Source organism: Mustela putorius, unplaced genomic scaffold (genome assembly GCF_011764305.1).
Source record: "Mustela putorius furo isolate JIRA1106 unplaced genomic scaffold, ASM1176430v1.1 tig00003834_pilon_pilon_pilon, whole genome shotgun sequence".
Classification (NCBI taxonomy): domain Eukaryota; kingdom Metazoa; phylum Chordata; class Mammalia; order Carnivora; family Mustelidae; genus Mustela; species Mustela putorius.
Genome location: NW_025421987.1, coordinates 13001801 through 13020931, shown reverse-complemented (window position 1 = coordinate 13020931; position 19131 = coordinate 13001801). Strand labels below are relative to the sequence as shown.

Genomic DNA, 19131 nt, shown 5'->3' with positions numbered 1-19131 from the left:
AGGGTCTGCTTGTCCCTCTCCCTCTGCTTCTCCCACTGCTCTCTCTCTCTCTCATTCTCGCTCTCATTCTCTCTCAAATAAATAGATAAAAAAATCTTTTAAAAAATTGAACAGCATTATAACATACCTTGCTTAAGACACAGTTTCTTCTATGGGATCCCCATTTATCTGTCCTCTCTGTGCTGTCCTAAAATAAACTAAAAATGATAACAGATACAAAAGTAATAGTAAGAAAGGATTCAAATTCTATCAAAAAAGTTAATGAATTAAAACAAAGCTGCAATTTTGAGTAATTTAATTACAGAATTAAAACATAGAATGAATTGCATGATTTTCCTGAGGCCTAGACACTTTTTTTTCCTTCTTTCCTATGGATGGTTCTTCAAAGCTAAGTAAGTAAGCGGGAGGGACCACATGGTGCAATGTACACAATGGGCTGTGAGTTCTGATGTCTCTGTCTGGGCTTCCTCACCTCTCTCATTTATTCCTTCATTTCATATGTATTTACGCTATGGCCCCTAAGTGCTAGGTGCTCTGCTAGCCTCAAGGATATAGCAGTTTTAACAGGACACCTCTACTTCAGGAGCACCAATTTATTACGTTAAAAATGAATGATAAATTAATTTTTAAAACCACACAGTGTTGCATAATTGCTATGTAGAAAAGGAACAACAAGAACAACGGCAACAAAAAACTCAATAAACCGGAAAAAAGATCATAGTATCACATAAGTAGTAAGCAGAACATAAAGGAGAATGAGGATGCTGTGGTTGGTAGAGTGGCCTGGTGTCCAAAGAAGGCCTCTCCAGTGTCCTATTTACTTATTTATTTATTTTTAAAAGATTTTATTTATTTATTTGACAGAGATTGCAAGTAGGCAGAGAGGCAGGCAGAGAGAGAGGAGGAAGCACGCTCCCTGCTGAGCAGAGAGCCCGATGCGGTGCCTGATCCCAGGGTCCTGGCATCATGACTGAAGGCAGAGGCTTTAACCCACTGAACCACCCAGGCGCCCCTCCATTGTCCTATTCAGTGAAACCTACTTGACATTTGAGCTGGGGTCCAGCACAGGGGCAGAGAATTCCAGGCAAAGGTGTGAAGTCCCTATGATGTAGATGAGTTGATTGTGCTTGAGGAACAGAAAGAAGGCTGCTGGAACCGGGGCTTAGTTGGGGGAAAAAAGTCATGGTATTAGACCATTGCCAGATCGTACTGGACCTTGTAACCAGCTCTACAGACTGGTGAGTATTCGGATGAGATGGGACTTAAATTCATTAGGGCAGTGTCGCTCTGGAGGGGCAGGATCTTGGCCCAACTGTGTGTCATTATTCTCTACCTGGCATCACACTGCAGAGGTGCAAAAGGCCTGGGCGTTAATAACAGTAATTCTAATACCATAACTGTCACTATGTATATCATATAGTATAATATTTCATATATATTTCCAAGTGGGTGGTTTTAGTAGTTCATCATGTGCCATTATATAGGAAAAGGAACCTTAAAACATACCATGAAACTTTAAAATAATTTTGGGACTTTTTTTTTTAGATTATTTATTTATTCATTTGACAGACACAGAAGAGGCAGGCAGAGAAAGAGGAGGAAGCAGGCTCCCGGCTGAGCAGAGAGCCCGATGTGGGGCTCGATCCCGGGATCTGGGATCATGACCTGAGCCGAAGGCAGGGACTTTAACCCACTGAGACAACCAGGTGCCCCAATTTGGGGACTTTTTTAAAAAAGCTCATTTGTCCTACCCACTTAAGCCCCCATGGCTAAAAATATATGTTTACAAAAAATAAAAAATTAAAAAAAAAACAAACTCATTTGTAAGCACAGGCTAATCCTCAGACCTTTCACCAGATACCCTGATAGTCTGAGGAGCAAAGTTTTTATTCCCCAGGGACTGCATCCATTTCAAGTACGAAGTTTATTCTACTCTGTTGTTTCATCTTTTACAAACATGTCACTTTGCCTTTTACTCTAGAATATATTTGTGTTTATTTTACTCTTAAGATAGCCATAGTAGTCCAGCTGCTTTGGTTCTGCAGTGAAAGAGACCTGAGTTTAAAGTATTACTTCATCACCAGTCAGCTGTGTGGATATGGGTAAGTTACATACTGACACTGGTAAAATGTGACTTTTAATTGCAGAAGGAAGCAGATTATGGTCTGTGGGCCTAATCTGTCCAAATCTGTTGCCTGTTTTTGTATGTAAAGTTTTGGTGAAATGCAGGCACACCCATTCCTTTACATATTGCCTATGACCCCTCTCATCCAGCAGAGCTGAGTTATAACAGACTGAGACCATACATAGCCGACAAGACCTAAAATGTTTATATCTGGCCCTTAAAAAAAATTACTAACCCCAGTTATACTGCATACCTCAGAATACTGTGGGAATTCCACGTGGGAACACTTCAGAAAAAGCATTTAGTGTAAGGCCTAGCATTTAGTAAGTATTCAATATATATTTGTAGAGACACCTGGGTGGTTCGGTCATTAAGCTTCCACCTTCAGCTCAGGTCATGATCCCGGGGTCCCAGGATCAAGCCCCATATCGGGCTCCCTGCTCAGTGGAGAGCCTGCTTCTTTGCCTCACTTTCCCTTGCTGTACGGCTTGCTTATACTCTCTCTTTCTCTGTGTCAAATAAATTAATTAAATCTAAAAAGATTTAAAAATATATATATAATTATGAGAATTTTTAAAAATTCATTTTGTTTACTTACAAATTAATCAGGTCAAATTGACCCTTAAGAAGATGGATCTTTATATACATCTTTGGGGGTACCAAGCGTCCAAGTTTGAGAAGTCTGTTTTTAAGCTGTAGTATTTTGGCAACACTTGCCCATTTCTGCATTAATAGCAGTCCTGGATGTTGGAAGTGTAATTTTGCCCACTAATCTGTCCTTGGTATGGATATTATGAATTATATATAGGTAAAAGTCCTTGGCTATATTACAGCAATATGGGTAGATTGTTAAATTAATCATTGCAGAATCCTTTGAAAATCTAGGCAGCAATGTGCAAATGCAAAATTTATAACGGGACCAAACAAAAAGAAACTGATGATTCCTTAAGGATACTGATGTTTTTGTGGTTTCTTCCTTTTGTTCTCGTCACCAGAGATTTATATAACATTTGGGGAAATTTTCAATATTTAATCATAAGTATTCTTATTCCAGTGTAGGCTCTACATACAGGCCAATCCGAACTTACTCTAGCTGGAGGCTGGACATACTTTTGTTTTGTTTTGTTTTGTTTTAATGGGGTATAAAATGCACATGTGTATTAAAATTTCTAATAGATGTATGCATTGATAAGGAAATATGATTAGTGAAGAATTTAATAACTTTACTCTTCACAGTGGTAAACATCTTGTAAAAGTTCCCTAAACAAGGATTTGTAAACTGTGGGGGACAAAGAAAGAGGATAATCCTTTATTTGGGGGTTCCAACTAAATAATTCCTTTTTTTAAAAAAAAGATTTTATTTATTTATTTGACACAGAGAGAGAGAGAGATCACAAGTAGGCAGAGAGAGAGAGAGATGGGGAAGCAGGCTCCCTGCTGAGTGGAGAGCTGGATGCAGGGCTAGATCCCTGGACCCTGAGATCATGACCTGAGCCAAAGGCAGAGGCTTAACCCACTGAGCCACCCAGGTGCCCCCCAACTAAATAATTCTTAGTTTGTTTTCATTGTGAAAACATCTTGTTAAAAGCCTGCAGCATACTAATTACAGAACGTCTTTTGTAGTTGTCCAAAGTATCATAATCATTGTTTAAGTTGCATTTATTCCTGTGAAGTAGAGTTTATTGTTTTTTCTTTCCATTTCCTATTTTCCATTGACTCTGAAAATGGGATTTCTTAAGTAAATGTATTAGTTTAATTTGGTTTTTGTTGTTGTTGTTGTTTTAGTGCTTTAGAGTTAATGTTGGATTTTTAAAAATAAATGTTAATTATTTGAGGTTTTTTAGTTTTCCTTGTACATTATTAATTCAGTTGAGGTCAATTTGTTTAAGATTAATTTTTTGAAAAATATAGCCCATGGTTCCTACCACATAGACATTTATGGTTAAGTTGGGAAGACGAGGTTTGTTATTTGCATGAACCAGTTTATCTCCTATTATCTTTTATGCAGCACTGATGTAAGGAATTGTCAGATTCTGTGAAGCGTTTGCCAGGATTTGAATAATGAGTAGCATTTGGATAGGAGAGAAATAGCAAATGATTCTTATATCTGATTCTTTAGGGGGTGTAGGCTGGGTAGTTTTAGTTTTGTTTTTGAATGTAATTTTTTATTTTTACAGGTCATCCAGAATTGTGTTATTGTCTAAAGCACAGTATTTGATGTGATTAATCTTTAGGTCTGGAATGTGTTAGTGTATAGTGAAATGATTCAAATAATTTGGCCTATATCCTAAAACTCAGAAATTTTTTAGTCTTAAATTAACATTTTACTTTAACAAAAAGTTTATGAAATTAGGAGAACAAATAATGGAGTATTCTGTTTTAAAAATAATCACATTAAGATTCAGAGAGATTATGTGTTTATACTCATTTTTGCCAAATTGGCTTGAATACAGTTTTCTTGACTCCTAATTTACTGCTGTTTCTTTGTGAATACAAATGTTTCATTAATTTTCATTAAGTGGAGTAAGGCATAATTTTCTCATAAAATGCATCAAACCAGGGTACCTAATATCTGTAAATTTTCAAATTCATGTATAAATATGTATATTTATATATACTTAATGGATTTCAAGCAATAGCTCATTTAGTGTGAGGGGCTTTCACTTTCATTTCTTCAATAAGGATTTAAAAGGAAAAGAGGCCAACAAGAGAGAATGATTAAAGAAGGAAAAGGAAAGGAAAGAGAAGAAGCAATCATATGGAAAGCTAGTTCAGGGATGAAGGAGCCACAAAGAGGAAAGGAGGGAAAGAATGGTTACTCAAGATTGACAGAAAGATCAGAGTCTGTGTTGAAAGAGACAAGAATTGATACAGGAGTCAAGAACAGAGTGAGAGGGGCGCCTAGGTGGCGCAGAGGGTTAGGCCTCTGCCTTCGGCTCAGGTCATGATCTCAGGGTCCTGGGATTGAGCCCGAATCGGGCTCTCTGCTCAGCGGGGAGCCTGCTTCCCCTCTCTCTCTCTCTCTCTCTGCCTGCCTCTCTGCCTACTTGTGATTTCGCTCTCTGTCAAATAAATAAATAAAATCTTAAAAAAAAAAAAAGAACAGAGTGAGAGATTCAAATCAAAACCACATTGAGATACCACCTTACACCAGTTAGAATGGCCAAAATTACAAGACTGTAAGCAACGTGTGTTGGAGAGGATGTAGAGAAGAGGGAACCCTCTTACACTGTTGGTGGGAATGCAAGTTGGTGCAGCCACATTGGAAAACAGTGTGGAGATTCCTTAAGAAATTAAAAATAGAGCTTCCCTATGAGCCTGCAATTGCACTACTGGGTATTTACCCCAAAGATACAGATGTAGTGAAAAGAAGGACCATCTGTACCCCAATGTTCATAGTAGCAATGGCCACAATAGCCAAACTGTGGAAAGAGCCAAGATGCTCTTCTGTGGACGAATGGATAAAGAAGATATGGTCTATATATACAATGGAGTATTATGCCTCCATCAGAAAGGATGAATACCCAACTTTTGTATCAACATGGACGGGGCTGGAAGAGATTATGCTGAGTGAAATAAGTCAAGCAGAGAGAGTCAAGTATCAAATGGTTTCACTTACTTGTGGAGCATAACAAATAACATGGAGGACATGGGGAGATGGAGAGAATTGAGTTGGGGGAAATTGGAGGGGGAGACAAACCATGAGAGTCTGTGGACTCTGAGGACTAAGTGAGGGTTTTGGAGAGGAGTGGGGTGGAGGGTTGGGTGAGCCTGATGGTGGATATTAAGGAGGGCACGTATTGCATGGAGCACTGGGTGTGGTGCATAAACAGTGAATGCTGGAACACTGAAAAGAAATCAAACAAAATAAAATAAAATGGGGGAAAGAAAAGAAAAAAAAGAACAACAGAGTGAGATTTGATAGGTAAAGAGGCTATGACATGTAGTGGGGATTTCCCTGGGATGTATATTGCTAGAAAGAATGCTATTCCAAAGGTATTCTCTTTAGAGGAAAAAATTCAAGAAAAAAAAATGACTAAAACAGGGAAGAATAATTGATCTTTATGTGGGGAGGACAGTCACAAAGTGATCACATAAAAATATTCATCTTACTTTTCTTACCCTCGCCTGTTTATTTGATGGTTAATTTGATACCTTTCTACGAAATCTGATTGTGTTGACCATATATTAGAATCAGTTTTTAAAGGCGGCCCTATGTTAAATACTACACTAGAGAAATGACAGTAAGTAATAAAAACATTCCTGCTATGTCTGTCAGTATGGATTGGGAGCTTTTCTGAAGTAAATTACTTCTTATAAATTTGAATGTATGATATATTGTCTCATTTATCCTATAGAATCGTTAATATTATTAGTCACTATTATAATTAAATGTATTAGGGCACCTGGGTGGCTCAGTGGGTTAAAGCCTCCTCTGCCTTGAGCTCATGTTATAATTCCAGGGGCCTGGGATTGAGCCCCACATCGTGCTCTCTGCTCAGCATGGAGCCTGCTTCCCTCCTTCTCTCTCTGCCTACTTATGATCTCTGTCTGTCTAATTAATTAATTAATTAATTAATGAAATCTTAAGAAAAAAATTAAATGTATTTATCATATTGTTTATAAAGTGTCTGTCTCTCCCATTAGACCCCGAAGTCCATGAAAATGGGTATTGGGGTATTGTGTATTTCGTATTCATTACTGTATCCCCACCACTTAGCACTGTGCCTGGCACAAAGTAGGTACTCAAGAAATAAATGATGAATATATAAATAAATAAATACTACACTACTCCAGAAAAAAAAATCCTGAGTCAAAAAAAATTAGGCTTGTTTTATTTTGGTATTACCCAAACATGCTTATCTTTGTGAAGATTTATTTTCAATATAAAAATACCAGAACACATTGTACTAGAACACAGTACTAGAGCACATTGTCTTATTCCAATGTATTTAACCTATTATTTAAACAAATACACATTTAAAATCTGTTTATTATCTAATAGTTCTCCTTAGTCAATTTCATACTGTATATCAAACTGCTAATAACATGATTATCCCATTTTCTCATTTAATCCCCTTCAAGAGGATGCTGAAATTTTCAACATCTTATTGTAAAGAAAACTGAGTCCTGGAGAGGCTAAATACCTTGCTCAAGTTCATGCAATTAATTTGATTACATATAAGAGCAATGGATATGTGGGACTTACATAGTCTTTAAAAAAAATTGGTGTACCAAGGAAATTGCCAAAAACAAGAATTAATATATTCATGCCACATGTGGCAGTATAAAATTATACTTAAGAATTATGGTTTTCAGAAGATGGGATTGAGAGGAAGTCAAACCATAAGAGACTCTTAACCTCAGGAAACAAACTTTGGGTTTCTGGAGGATGGCATGGGAAGGGATAGGGTGGCTGGGTTATGGACACTCGTCATGGACATTGGTATGTGCTATGGTGAGTGCTGTGAATTGTGTAAGCCTGATGATTCACAGACCTGTATGCCTGGGGCAAATAATACATTATATATTAATAAAAGTAATTAAATATATATAAATAAAATAAATTTTTAAATTTTTAAAAAGAATTATGTTTTGGGGTGTGCCTGAGTGGCTCAGTCTGTTAAGCTTCTGCCTGCCTGCTTGGGTCATGATCCCGAGGTCCTGGAATGGAGCCCTGCTTTGGGCTTCCTGCTCAGTGGGGAGCCTGCTTCTCCCTCTGCCCCTGCCTGCCCCCGTTTGGTGGTGGTGGGGGAGCTCGTTTGTGCTCTCTCTCTCTCTCTCTCAAATAAATAAAATCTTCGAAAAAAATAAGCTTTTAAAAGCTGATTTTGGTTTGGTATTTGTCAATGATAAATATCTATATATATTCAAAGCACTGTGACTTGTTTTGATCTGGAGCGGTAATTAGGTTCATTCTATAAGAGCGGATTTTTAACCTTGTTTGAAAGACATGGATATGTGCGCTATCTAGATGCCCATGTCTATATATATATATTTAAGTATAATTAGTTAATTTACAGCGATTTATTATGGAGAAAAACAATGTTTTGTTCAGATAAGGGGTCTAATAATTTCACAGAATACCTCACCTATACTTTCACCAGAGAGGGTGACCTAGTTTGGCTTTCTACTTTCTGTACCTTGGCCTACTCAACTTTTTGGGTCGTCTACTTTGAGAAAGATCTAAGTTCCCTCCAAACGTTAGTAAGATATTTTATAAGCATTAATGCTTTGAAAATTCACTTTTGATAACAGTTTTTGTGAGGAAACAGAGAAATAAGAACCAATTTAAAAACAAATGATGTATTAATTTCTTAAATACCCAGGGTAACCATTATCAGAGTGAGTTATTATTTGATTTATATTTGTCTCTTTTATATCAGGCTGAATGCTTTCATTTTTGTTCTCACTGATGGTTCCTCTGGTCTCTTACTATTCCCTTAACATGCAAACACACACACACACACGCACACGCACACAAACACGCCTTTCAAGTGTGCCTTTTCCTGTCTTACTTGAGCAGACAACCAAGCTTGTTAAGAAATCAGTCAAATTAGAGAAAAAAGAGACTTGAAAATTTCTCAAGTATTTTTTTTAAGCAAAAGTATAATTGGAAGGATTTAGCATATAAAGGTACAATATGCTATCTTTTTGTACTTATTTCCCAGAGAATCCCTGATTGGATTTACAGATACTACAAATAGAGGTAATTTTTATGCAATATTTAATAAGCTAAATACAGTTTAGGCCTTCAGGGAAAGAAAATGTTTTATTGTAATAATGAATGTAGATAACCAGGGCTCAGTGGATATAATGTGATTAGACAGCATATTAATTTATCTAAAATAAAGTTTTGTGGGTTAAAATCCAGAAAATAATGTGATATTGCAAAGAAAACTTCAAAATCATATTTCAGAATAACCATCTATGTTCTGAAATTTATATTATTACATATTTTTAGTAGTCAAATTAACAGTCTGTCTCACTAACATTTTGTGCTACTTGCTACCTAATTTTATTTGAAATTAATATATACAATAGCCTCAGTATAATTCTCAGTGTCTGAAAACCCAGATATATTTTATGATCGGTGATACTACTGTCTAGTATTAGGTATGATCACTGGATTATATTGATCAATTTCTTAATCATTTCCTATTGACTGACAAAGTATAATTTCTGTTGATAAAGTACAAGCAAAAATGCAGCATTTTTTTCTTTAGTGGTTAATTTAGTTACATTTAAATTGATAGAGGACTTTTTTATAATTTTTAAAAAATGGAATAGGTAGATATTACCTGCTTTTCAATGGCAGTAATTTCAACAGAGTATTTTCCTTCTCATGTTATTTTTATCATAATTTAGGATTCTGTCCTTTTATTTGACATGCCATACCTTCTTCATGAAAGAAAAAGTCTTAAAGCGTTTTCTTGCTCAAGGTCGACCTACTGCCTGAGTTGAAATACCTGGATCAAAACATGTAGTTTCCTTTCACGGTGTTCAGATGTGCTCTTTGATAGCCATTCAGCTTCAAGATTGTGGAATAATTAAGAAGGATTTATAATTTTCTTTAGATTTTTACATTTAGTGACTCTTTAATAATGTTTCCTATTAATTATACAATACTAGTAGTTTTAATAACATCCAATGGACAAAGTTGCTTACTTTGAAAATCCCAGAAGTTATTCAGGACCACAATTAAAAACAACATTTTGGCAAATACATTTAAATTACAAAATGTAACTTCGTCCAATAAATGTTGTTAATTCTGATTATACTTGTTCACCAAAAAAATTTGACTATATTTTATTTCATTATAAAGTTCGTTGGCAGAATGTGAGACAATCTACAGGTTTTTTTTTTTAAATTTTAGGGATATTTTCTAGAGATCTTAATATTGGAATTATCTGTGTAACAAAATTTCCTTAATAAATCTTCATTACTTGATTACAGGTTGAATATTTCAGACAGCTAAACCAATTAGAATCCTGATTATTTTGATTGCCAGAAATTCTTAAATATATATATTCTTCAGCCATATATTCAGTTTTTATATCAGATACCTGTTTATGATTCACAGGAAAGTCAGCTGCATTTTATTATCTTTTTCTGGATTGTAGCAATTCTGTTTTGCTTACTAAAAAAATATGAGTAATGTAATCAGTTAACTTGGCAATATAGATCATGTAGTATTAGCTTCTAACAACTTATGTGTTAATTAGTTTAAGATATAAAGCTAATAATAAAATAGGTTACTTCTCATACACATTCATCCTGGGCCCCAAAGTATATTATTTTGGCATCACCTTCTAAAATTTAGCATCTATATCTCTTCCAGTTGTTTGGAAACTAAGCTGCCCTTTGGTTTCTAAGAATAGGCTTTAAAACCCTTGTGTCAATGGAGAAATCTTGAAATCAAAGCCCTACCTTGTCTGCTGGAACTCACCAGAGTAAAATTGTGCTTCTAAATTCTGCTATATATTTTTATGGGACTCTAATCAACTGGATGTATCAACTGTGTGATAGGCTGTCTGATGACATTTTAAGGTAGAAAAAGTAAATTGCCTTTTTTATTGTACCCTTTGACAGACATTTTCACACTTTGATCAAGGCAAACCAGACAGTTGAGATGATTCTGTTTATTTATTACTAAAGGGTGTGCTGAGTAATATTTCTATTTCAATCATAATTTGGAATACATTATAACCCTTCTTTTTTTCAGCCCTGCCCCAAAAAAGAAGGAAAAATGGAATTTACAGGTACAGGACTAAAAAATTATGATAGTAGAAATAGTAATAGACATCTTTCAGAAATCTGTTTCCAGGGCACCTGGGTAGCTCAGTCAGTTAAGCATCTGCCTTCTGCTTCTGTACGGGGTTCTGGGATTGAGCCCCACATTGGGCTCCCTGCTCAGCTGGGAGCCTGCCCTCTCCCTCCCCCTCTCCCTCTGTCTGCCACTCCCCCTGCTTGAGCTTTCTCTCTCTCTCTCTCTCTCAAATATCTTAAAAAAAAAAAAAAATCTGTGTTTCCACTGGTACCTATTCCTTAAGCTTGTTCTGTTGGTCTCTTTAAAAACAAATCTTAGGGATGCCTGGGTGGCTCCATCAGTTGCATGTCTGCCTTCAGCTCAGGTCCTGATCCCAGGGTCCTGGAATCGAATCCCTATTAGGCTCCTTGCTTAGCGGGGAGCCTGCTTCTCCCTATGCCTGCTACTCCCCCTGCTTGTGAGATCCCTCTCTCTCTAACAAATAAATAAATAAAATCTTTAAAAAAAAACTTAGATTCAGTGAACAAGTTCATTCATGTACTGGCTTAATGATTTCATTGTCCCTGTGATGCTGAAAGGTAGCATGTAGAGCAGAATGCCTCAACCTGGACTCCTTACATATTTGGGGTTTTTAAAAATTATTTATTTATTTTAGAGAGAGAGAGCAAGCAAGAAGTGGCAGGCAGAGAGGGAGAGAGAGAATCTCAAGCAGATTCCCTGCTGAGTGCAAGCTGACAGGCTCAGTTCCATGACCCTGAGGCCATGACCCAAACAAAACTATGAGCTGGAGGCTTAACTGACTGAGCAACTCAGGTGCCCCCACATTTAGATTTTTAATGTGTAGATTCTTCCACTTGGTTTTGAAATCTGAGTACATGAGAGAAAATTACTTTAGAAGTAGTTTTCTCTACGAACCTATAATAAGTATTTTATAATTATAGAATAAATGTTAGGCTATGCTTCCTGCAGAAAAGAGTTAATATAGCACAATTAAGACTGCTATTCTTAGAAATGCCTGCCTGCAAGATTGGCTTCAGGCTAGCCATTGGGGACTTGGATTTGGAGAGGGTTCTCATCATTCCCAGAACTGAAAACAGTGGTTCACTGGACTTAAACACTTCATACAAGCAATATGTCTGTTTTTGTTCTAGATAGTTTGGTCTCCTATGAAATATTGTATATCTCCTTTCTGAACACCCACTTTCCTTCTGGGAATCTAGGTTTTGATATGTCAAGGCAGAGGATACCCAGTCACCAACCTCCTGTAAAATCACTAGGAACTGAGTTTCTAATGAGTTTCTCTGGTAGACATTTCACAAGTGTTGTGACAGTTTGTTGTTGGAAGGATTAAGTGTGACTTCATCAGGAGAGGACTCTTAGAAGCTTGTGTCTAGACTCCTCTGAACTTTGCTCCATCTGTGTGCTTTTCTTTTTGTTTATTTTGCTTTTTATCCTTTTGCTATAATAAGTGATAATCATGATCACAACTATATGCTGAATCCCATCTGTCCTCCGAGTCACTGAATGTGAATCACTGAATCACTGTGAACTTGAATCACTGACGGGGGAGGTTCTAGAGGAACCCTGGCATAGCTTTCCTCTTGTAATGTAAGTTCAGTGATCTGTGATAATTACATTTTTAATTATATAAATACAGTTGAATACACTATACATTTAAATACACTGTCTGTGTTCAGTTGGATGTTTTCCTAGTGTTAAAAGAAAGGAAAGGGGGGTGCCTAGGTGACTCAGTGGGTTAAAGCCTCTGCCTTCAGCTCAGGTCATGATCTCAGGGTTCTCAGATCGAGCCCCACATCAGGCTCTCTGCTCGGCCGAGAGCCTGCTTCCTCCTCTCTCTCTCTACCTGCCTCTCTGCCTACTTGTGATCCCTCTCTCTGTCAAATAAATAAAATCTTAAAAAAAAAAAAAAAAGAAGAAGAAGAAAGGGAGGGGAATGCTACATCTTCATTTCAATGGTAATATAAATACTCTTATGACCTACTATTTTTCATCTTTGAGTTCTGGATCCTGTCCATGAAAGGTCTGGTTATTTCACAGACTCAGATCTCAGTCTTCCTTGTTCTCTGTCTTGTCAGATCTCTAAAGTTTTGATTTTGTACAATCTGTGTTCTAGAGTCAGTTTAATCAGGAAACTGAATTTACCAAGAGTGAATTAGTCTGTCTAGATTTGTCATGTAAGATGATAAGAGACACAAAATTGGGATCACAGAGATTTTGAAAACATATTTACGAGACTGTCTTTCCTCTATTTCCTGCATGAATTTTTTCTTAACCAACAAAAACTAATTATTTATAAAACATTACTCTTATAAGACTAATTGTTGTTATTATTTAACTCCTCTTAATAGTCTAGTTTTAGAAAATGTATATAACCAAAGATTTAATATTTTTTAACTTTTGCTTTTCATTTGCTACTACCAACTTAAAATTTTAGGTCTGATTTTTTTTCTATAATGTATTTCCTGAGATTTTGTTATAAAAAATAAAACTTTCTAGATTTTATTTCTTTACTGTTTTTGTTCTAGATAGTTTGGTCTCCTATGAAATTTTGTATATCTCCTTTCTGTCTTTACAGATAACACATCTAGTTTATGCTTCATCCATGATTTATAAAACATTATAAAATAAATTATTTTGAAAGCGCTACAAATTTGATTGATTCCTCTCAGTTTAACCTTGTGGTGATTTCTGCACCCCAGGATTGTTGATGTTGTTCAGACATTGTTTCAGGTTAAGAGCATTTTAAGCTCTAATATGTAGAATTTAGTATTTTTTAACCCATTAGATTTTTTTTTTTAATTTAGATGCGCCATTATCATTGTTTCTTTTCAGATTATCACAGGGAATTCCTTTTCTGTTTATCCATACTAAGAATCTGTCTAGTCATATGGTCACAGCTAACTGTCTTTTTTTTTAAATACATTATACTTCTTTTGCTCAAGAAGAGAATAGATTAAAGGTTGCAGTAATATGAATGAACAGGCCATTAATAATGCTGCCCATAGTCAACTAAATGATATTGTGCAATGCTTTCTTTTGTTATTAAATTCACAGCATCCCCTTTTTTGGTTTTTATTGGATTGCAGTATCACTGGCTCTTTTTAAAAAATCTTTGTAGATATCAGGACACAGTTTTATAGTGCAACCTGTGTCTAGTCTGCCTAGGAAACATGCAGTCCATAATATTTGTATTAGAAATTGATAGCAACTGTCTACAAGCCCAAGCTGGTGGTATAAACAAATATAGGGCTGGTATTGGAAAATGGAGAGTGGCAGGGACTGGGAAGAGTTTAGGAGGTCCATGTACTATCTGCAGGCATTCAAAGTGAGAATTTGAAGTCCTCTGCAAGTTAAACAAAGCAGTAGTACATGCCACATTAGGCCCAGGGACAGTTTGTAATCTCTTACATATTCATATCTTCATACATCTTCCCAACATATATAGTACTTAAATAGGTTTTGTTCCTATCTGGGGTATTTTTGACTAAAAATATCTTTCCAGTTCCTTTCAGAAATAAAATATGTATTACCAGTTGAATAGCCAAATTACAAAAGTATGTCCTTCTCAAAAACATTGTTTACAAAGGATTATTAATATGGAATTTTCTTCATATCTTCTTTCTGGAGTACTCCTATAGCCAACTTTGTTAGAAAAAAGTGTGGACGTGCTTCCTTTCTATTTTGCTGTGAACCAAAATGGCTCTAAATAAAACTTCAAAAAATGTATCAATACTAGAAAGTACTACACAAAATAGAGTAATTTTGATTAGATTTGGTTGTAGAATGCCTCTTTGTTTTAATTAATTTCTTTTTGTTAAGCAGAGTTGGTTTCTGTTTGTTAGTTTGTTTTTCTTAACCCCTAAATGAATATGCATTCATGGAAACATTAGCAAATTCTGCCTTCCTCATGGCTTGGACCTAGCAATGTAAGAGTTCCTTACTACCTTTCAGATGTTCTGGATTGCTTGTATTTCTATTTGTTTCATGTCCTTTTTTTTTTTTTTTTTTAATTTCAGTAAGTTTGCAAAACGCAAAATAACTTATTTAAAGCAGTTAATTACTAACAACTCATCTTTCCCCAAAGTTTGGATTTACTCTTCTGAAGTTGATTGTGATGACTTAATATCCACTTATGTCAGATTGCTCTTTAATATATGGAAGGTTTTAAAAAAAAAAAAAAACATAAATTTTAACTGGGTTAAAGATTTATGTTCACTATAACTGCTTTGCCATTAAACTAAATGAGGTATTAAAGTCTTAAAACCGGAGTTATAATAAGAGAGAGAACTCAACCAAAACTGTATGACTAAAGAAAATACTAATTGATGATGCCTTCTTTTCAATTGTCCGAAATAGTCTTGTTTCGTGTGGCGTCTTTAATTGAGTTATAACAGTTCTTTGTTTTCCCTCTGTTTTTTATGGATGTATGACTCTAACTTGTAAAACTTGTTACTATATTACTCATGTGTGTTTTAGTAATTAGGATTCTTTTTCTTTACCCTCACCAAAGCACAATAATCTGGTAAATGTAATATCCGTTGTGTGATTGACTTTAAGTCCTTTTGTTTTTAATTTTTTATTCTAAGTGTATGTTTGAAATTGTAGAATGAGGAAATATTTTAAGCAAACATTGGAGACAGTTTTTCTAATCATAATGAAATTATATTTTCCAGGAGGAGAAGCTTTGTAACTATGGTTATGTTACATGAAAAATCTTGATGAAAATTTAGAGATCATTAACAGATTTTTTTTATTGCTGTTGCTATAAACAATACTATGTCATAATCACTGTGTGATTGCTAAGGATACAGCATTGACCTGGAGGGTCCCTGTATTCTGGACCCAACTTACACACTTTTTCTCCATTTTTCTTAGATATTAAGTGATTTTGCAACCAAAAAACTTAGTAATCTCTTAGAACGAATTTCATCAAACAAATGTGATAATAGTTTTCTGCTTTTTGTATATTTCTTTGAACATCATAATTCCTAAGATATTTATAATTAATACTCTAAGCAAACAACATATAACAATCAAAGAAACCACTATAAATAATGCATTTAAATATATTTTTTTCTAATGTTTTAGCTGGGAAGTTTTAAGATTCCTTCTGTCAAACATAAGATGGTGGTTAGAAGAATATGGCTTTGATGGATTTCGTTTTGATGGTGTTACATCCATGCTCTATCATCACCATGGAATGGGTAGGTAGCCTCATATATTACAGATGGAACTAATGATTTCATTTTTTTTTACTGGAATTTAAAACCAGATTTAGGGTTCAGTTAACAGAATTGCAATGACTATTATTGTTGGCTTGATTTTTATTGGTTTCATTGTGTATGTCCTTTCTCTAGTGATTTCTGATCCCTTTTGGTAAGAGGTTGGAAAATATATCTTATAAGTAAATGAACAATAATGCTTTTCTTTGAAATGTATCTACTTAATAATATGCTATCCTTAATATGTAGCTTTCCTTTCAAAATGTTTTATTTTTTTCATTCTGTTCTATTCAAATATAACATGCAATGTTAAATTAGTTGCAAATATACAAACTAAAGATTCCACAATTCTGCACATTACTCAGTCTCATCAGAATAAGTGTACACTTAATCCCCTTCACCTGTTTCACCCCTCCCCAAACCCACCCACCCCCGCCCCCCGCAACCATCAGTTTTTTCTGTATATTTAAGAGCCCGATTTTTTGTCTCTTTTTCCTTTGTTCATTTTATTTATTTCTTAACTTCCACATATGAATGAAGTCATATGGTATTTGTCTTTCTCCGACTAGCTTATTTCACTTAGCATTATACTCTTTAGATCCATCCATGTTGTTGCACAGGCAAGATTTCATTCTTTTTATGGCTGAATAATATTCCATTATATATATGTGTAACACACACATGCATATATATAATCACAACTTTTTATTCATTCATCTCTGGGTGGACACTTAGGTTGCTTCCATATCGTGGTTATTATAATAAATAATGCTGCAATAAACATAAAGGGTATATATATTTTTTTGAATTAGTGTTTTGTATTCTTTGGGTAAATATGGGCTATTTCATGGTTTTGTGCAGATTTAGGGTTATAGGTTCTAGTTCTGTGAAAACTGCTGTTGATATTTTGATAGGAATTTCATTGAATCTGTAGATTGCTTTGGGTAGTGTAGGCATTTTCACAATACTCATTCTCCCACTCCATCAGTATGGGAAAGCTTTCCATTTGCTTGTATCATCTTTAATTTTTTCCATCAGTGTTTTATAGTTTTAAGAGTACAGGTATTTCACCTCCGTGGTCAAGTTCATTCCTAGGTATTTTATTCTTGTTGGTGCATCAGTAAATGGATTTTTTTTTAATTTCTCCTTTATTACTTCATATTAGTATATAGAAGCTCATTAGATTCCTGTATATTAATTTTGTATCTTGTGAGTTTACTAAATCCATGTATAGGTTCTATAGTTTTTGGAAGATTCATTAGGATTTTCTATATATAGTAAACATCATGTCATCTGCAAATAGTGAAAATGATGAAAAACTGAGAGCTTTTCCTCTAAGATCAGGAAGTGGACAAGGATGTCTGCTCTCACCACTTTTATTCAACACAATACTGGAAGTCCTAGCCAAAGAAATAAAATGTTTTTAAGCCAACCATTTATCACAGCTCCCATACAATATGAACATGACAGCAATTGCAATGAGAAATAAATAACCAAAAAAAAAGAGAGAGAGAGAACCTTTGTGAATGTGTTAGTCCCTTTGCGTATTAAACACTGATGAAAATTATGTATATTTTAAATACCGATGTTCACAATTAAAAGTATAAATTAATTTGTAATTTAAAATACTGATCAAAGATCTTCAGTTTAAAAATTGTTCAAAGAAGTGGGATCATGGAATCCTAATTTCTTAGTAGATCATATGGTGAATAATTACTATTTTTTAATGGCCAAATATTTACCAGCAACAACCAATTCGAAAAGGAGACTTTAAACTGTAAATCTTGAAAAGTGGCTACCAAGGAAAGAAGCTATATTCAGAGCATCCTGCTATCTGCTCTTAGTCATGGTGCTACCCCCATGAATTTATGTATTTTCCAAGGAAAGACGTTGTATCTATAAAACATGACAGGTGTCGCTGATATCCTCCAGTTTGGAGAGAAGCTAATTTAGGGAATGAAGAAGGAAAGCATGGCAAAGGTCAAGAAAGAGCCTCTCCTAGATTACAGCACCTGCATACTCGTGTAGAACTTCTCTCTGCTGAGGGCTTGATATTTTCCAAGGAATTGTGGACTTAGGGAAATTAATTGGAAAAAAAATGAGATAAAGCAATTAACATCAAGACACAAAGTGTTCAATTTATGAAATTGAATGACAAAGGGAAGTTCAGCAGGTGACAGAAAGAAAAAGAAATTTACCTATGTGAATGAAAACAGTGGCTGAACTCATACTTTTTGACTGCCAAACAGCAATGTTTAAAAAATTCTTGGGAAAACGAAATTTGTCTCAAGAATTTAATTGAATTGTCATTCAGGTATTAAACTGAAAGAGGTTAAGGAATAAAACTTCCTTTATTATATTTGAAAATATCATTTAGTGATGGGAAACTGAAAAAAAATTGAATCAAAATGAAAAACTTGATATAGGGAAGCAGAGGGAAAAGGCATATGTTGGACACTAACTTGGTTTTATTAAAAATGATTAAACAATTCAAGGAATTGAAAGTAAGTAGTACAACCTCCATAAGTGCTATGTACTATAAGCAACCAAGGTTAGGATGTGGGAGAAGAGAAGGTAGAAGAAAGATGGAGGATGTTAAAATCTTTTTGTCATCATGGGAAATCTGTATTGCATAAATTGAATCACATACATTAAGTAATATAAACACTATGTCTCAATGTTATGATGGTTTTCATATTTGCTTTTCTTTACCTCAAAAGGATCTAATAGGAACTAGCTAACATTAACATCTCTCTCTCTCTTTTTTAAAGACTTTATGTATTTATTTGACAGAGATCACAAGTAGGCAGAGAGGCAGGCAGAGAGGGGGAAGCAGGCTCCCTGCTGAGCAGAGAGCCCTACCCAAGGCTCTATTCCAGGATCCTGGGATCATGACCTGAACCAAAGGCAGAGGTTTAACCCACTGAGCCACGCAGGCACTCCTAATATGAACATCTCTTGACATGAGAAAAAAATGTATCTGAAAATTGAAA

The 19131-nt window shown here is 35.1% G+C and overlaps 1 protein-coding gene across 1 annotated transcript in view; it reads left to right on the top strand.

The window, feature by feature from the left end:
* Positions 1-19131, top strand: part of GBE1 (1,4-alpha-glucan branching enzyme 1) — a 270697-nt gene that overhangs the window by 168295 nt on the left and 83271 nt on the right. The window contains exon 8 of the mRNA XM_004770826.3: positions 16005-16120. Within this exon, the coding sequence (XP_004770883.1) occupies positions 16005-16120 (116 nt within the window). The remainder of the gene's footprint in view (positions 1-16004; positions 16121-19131) is intronic.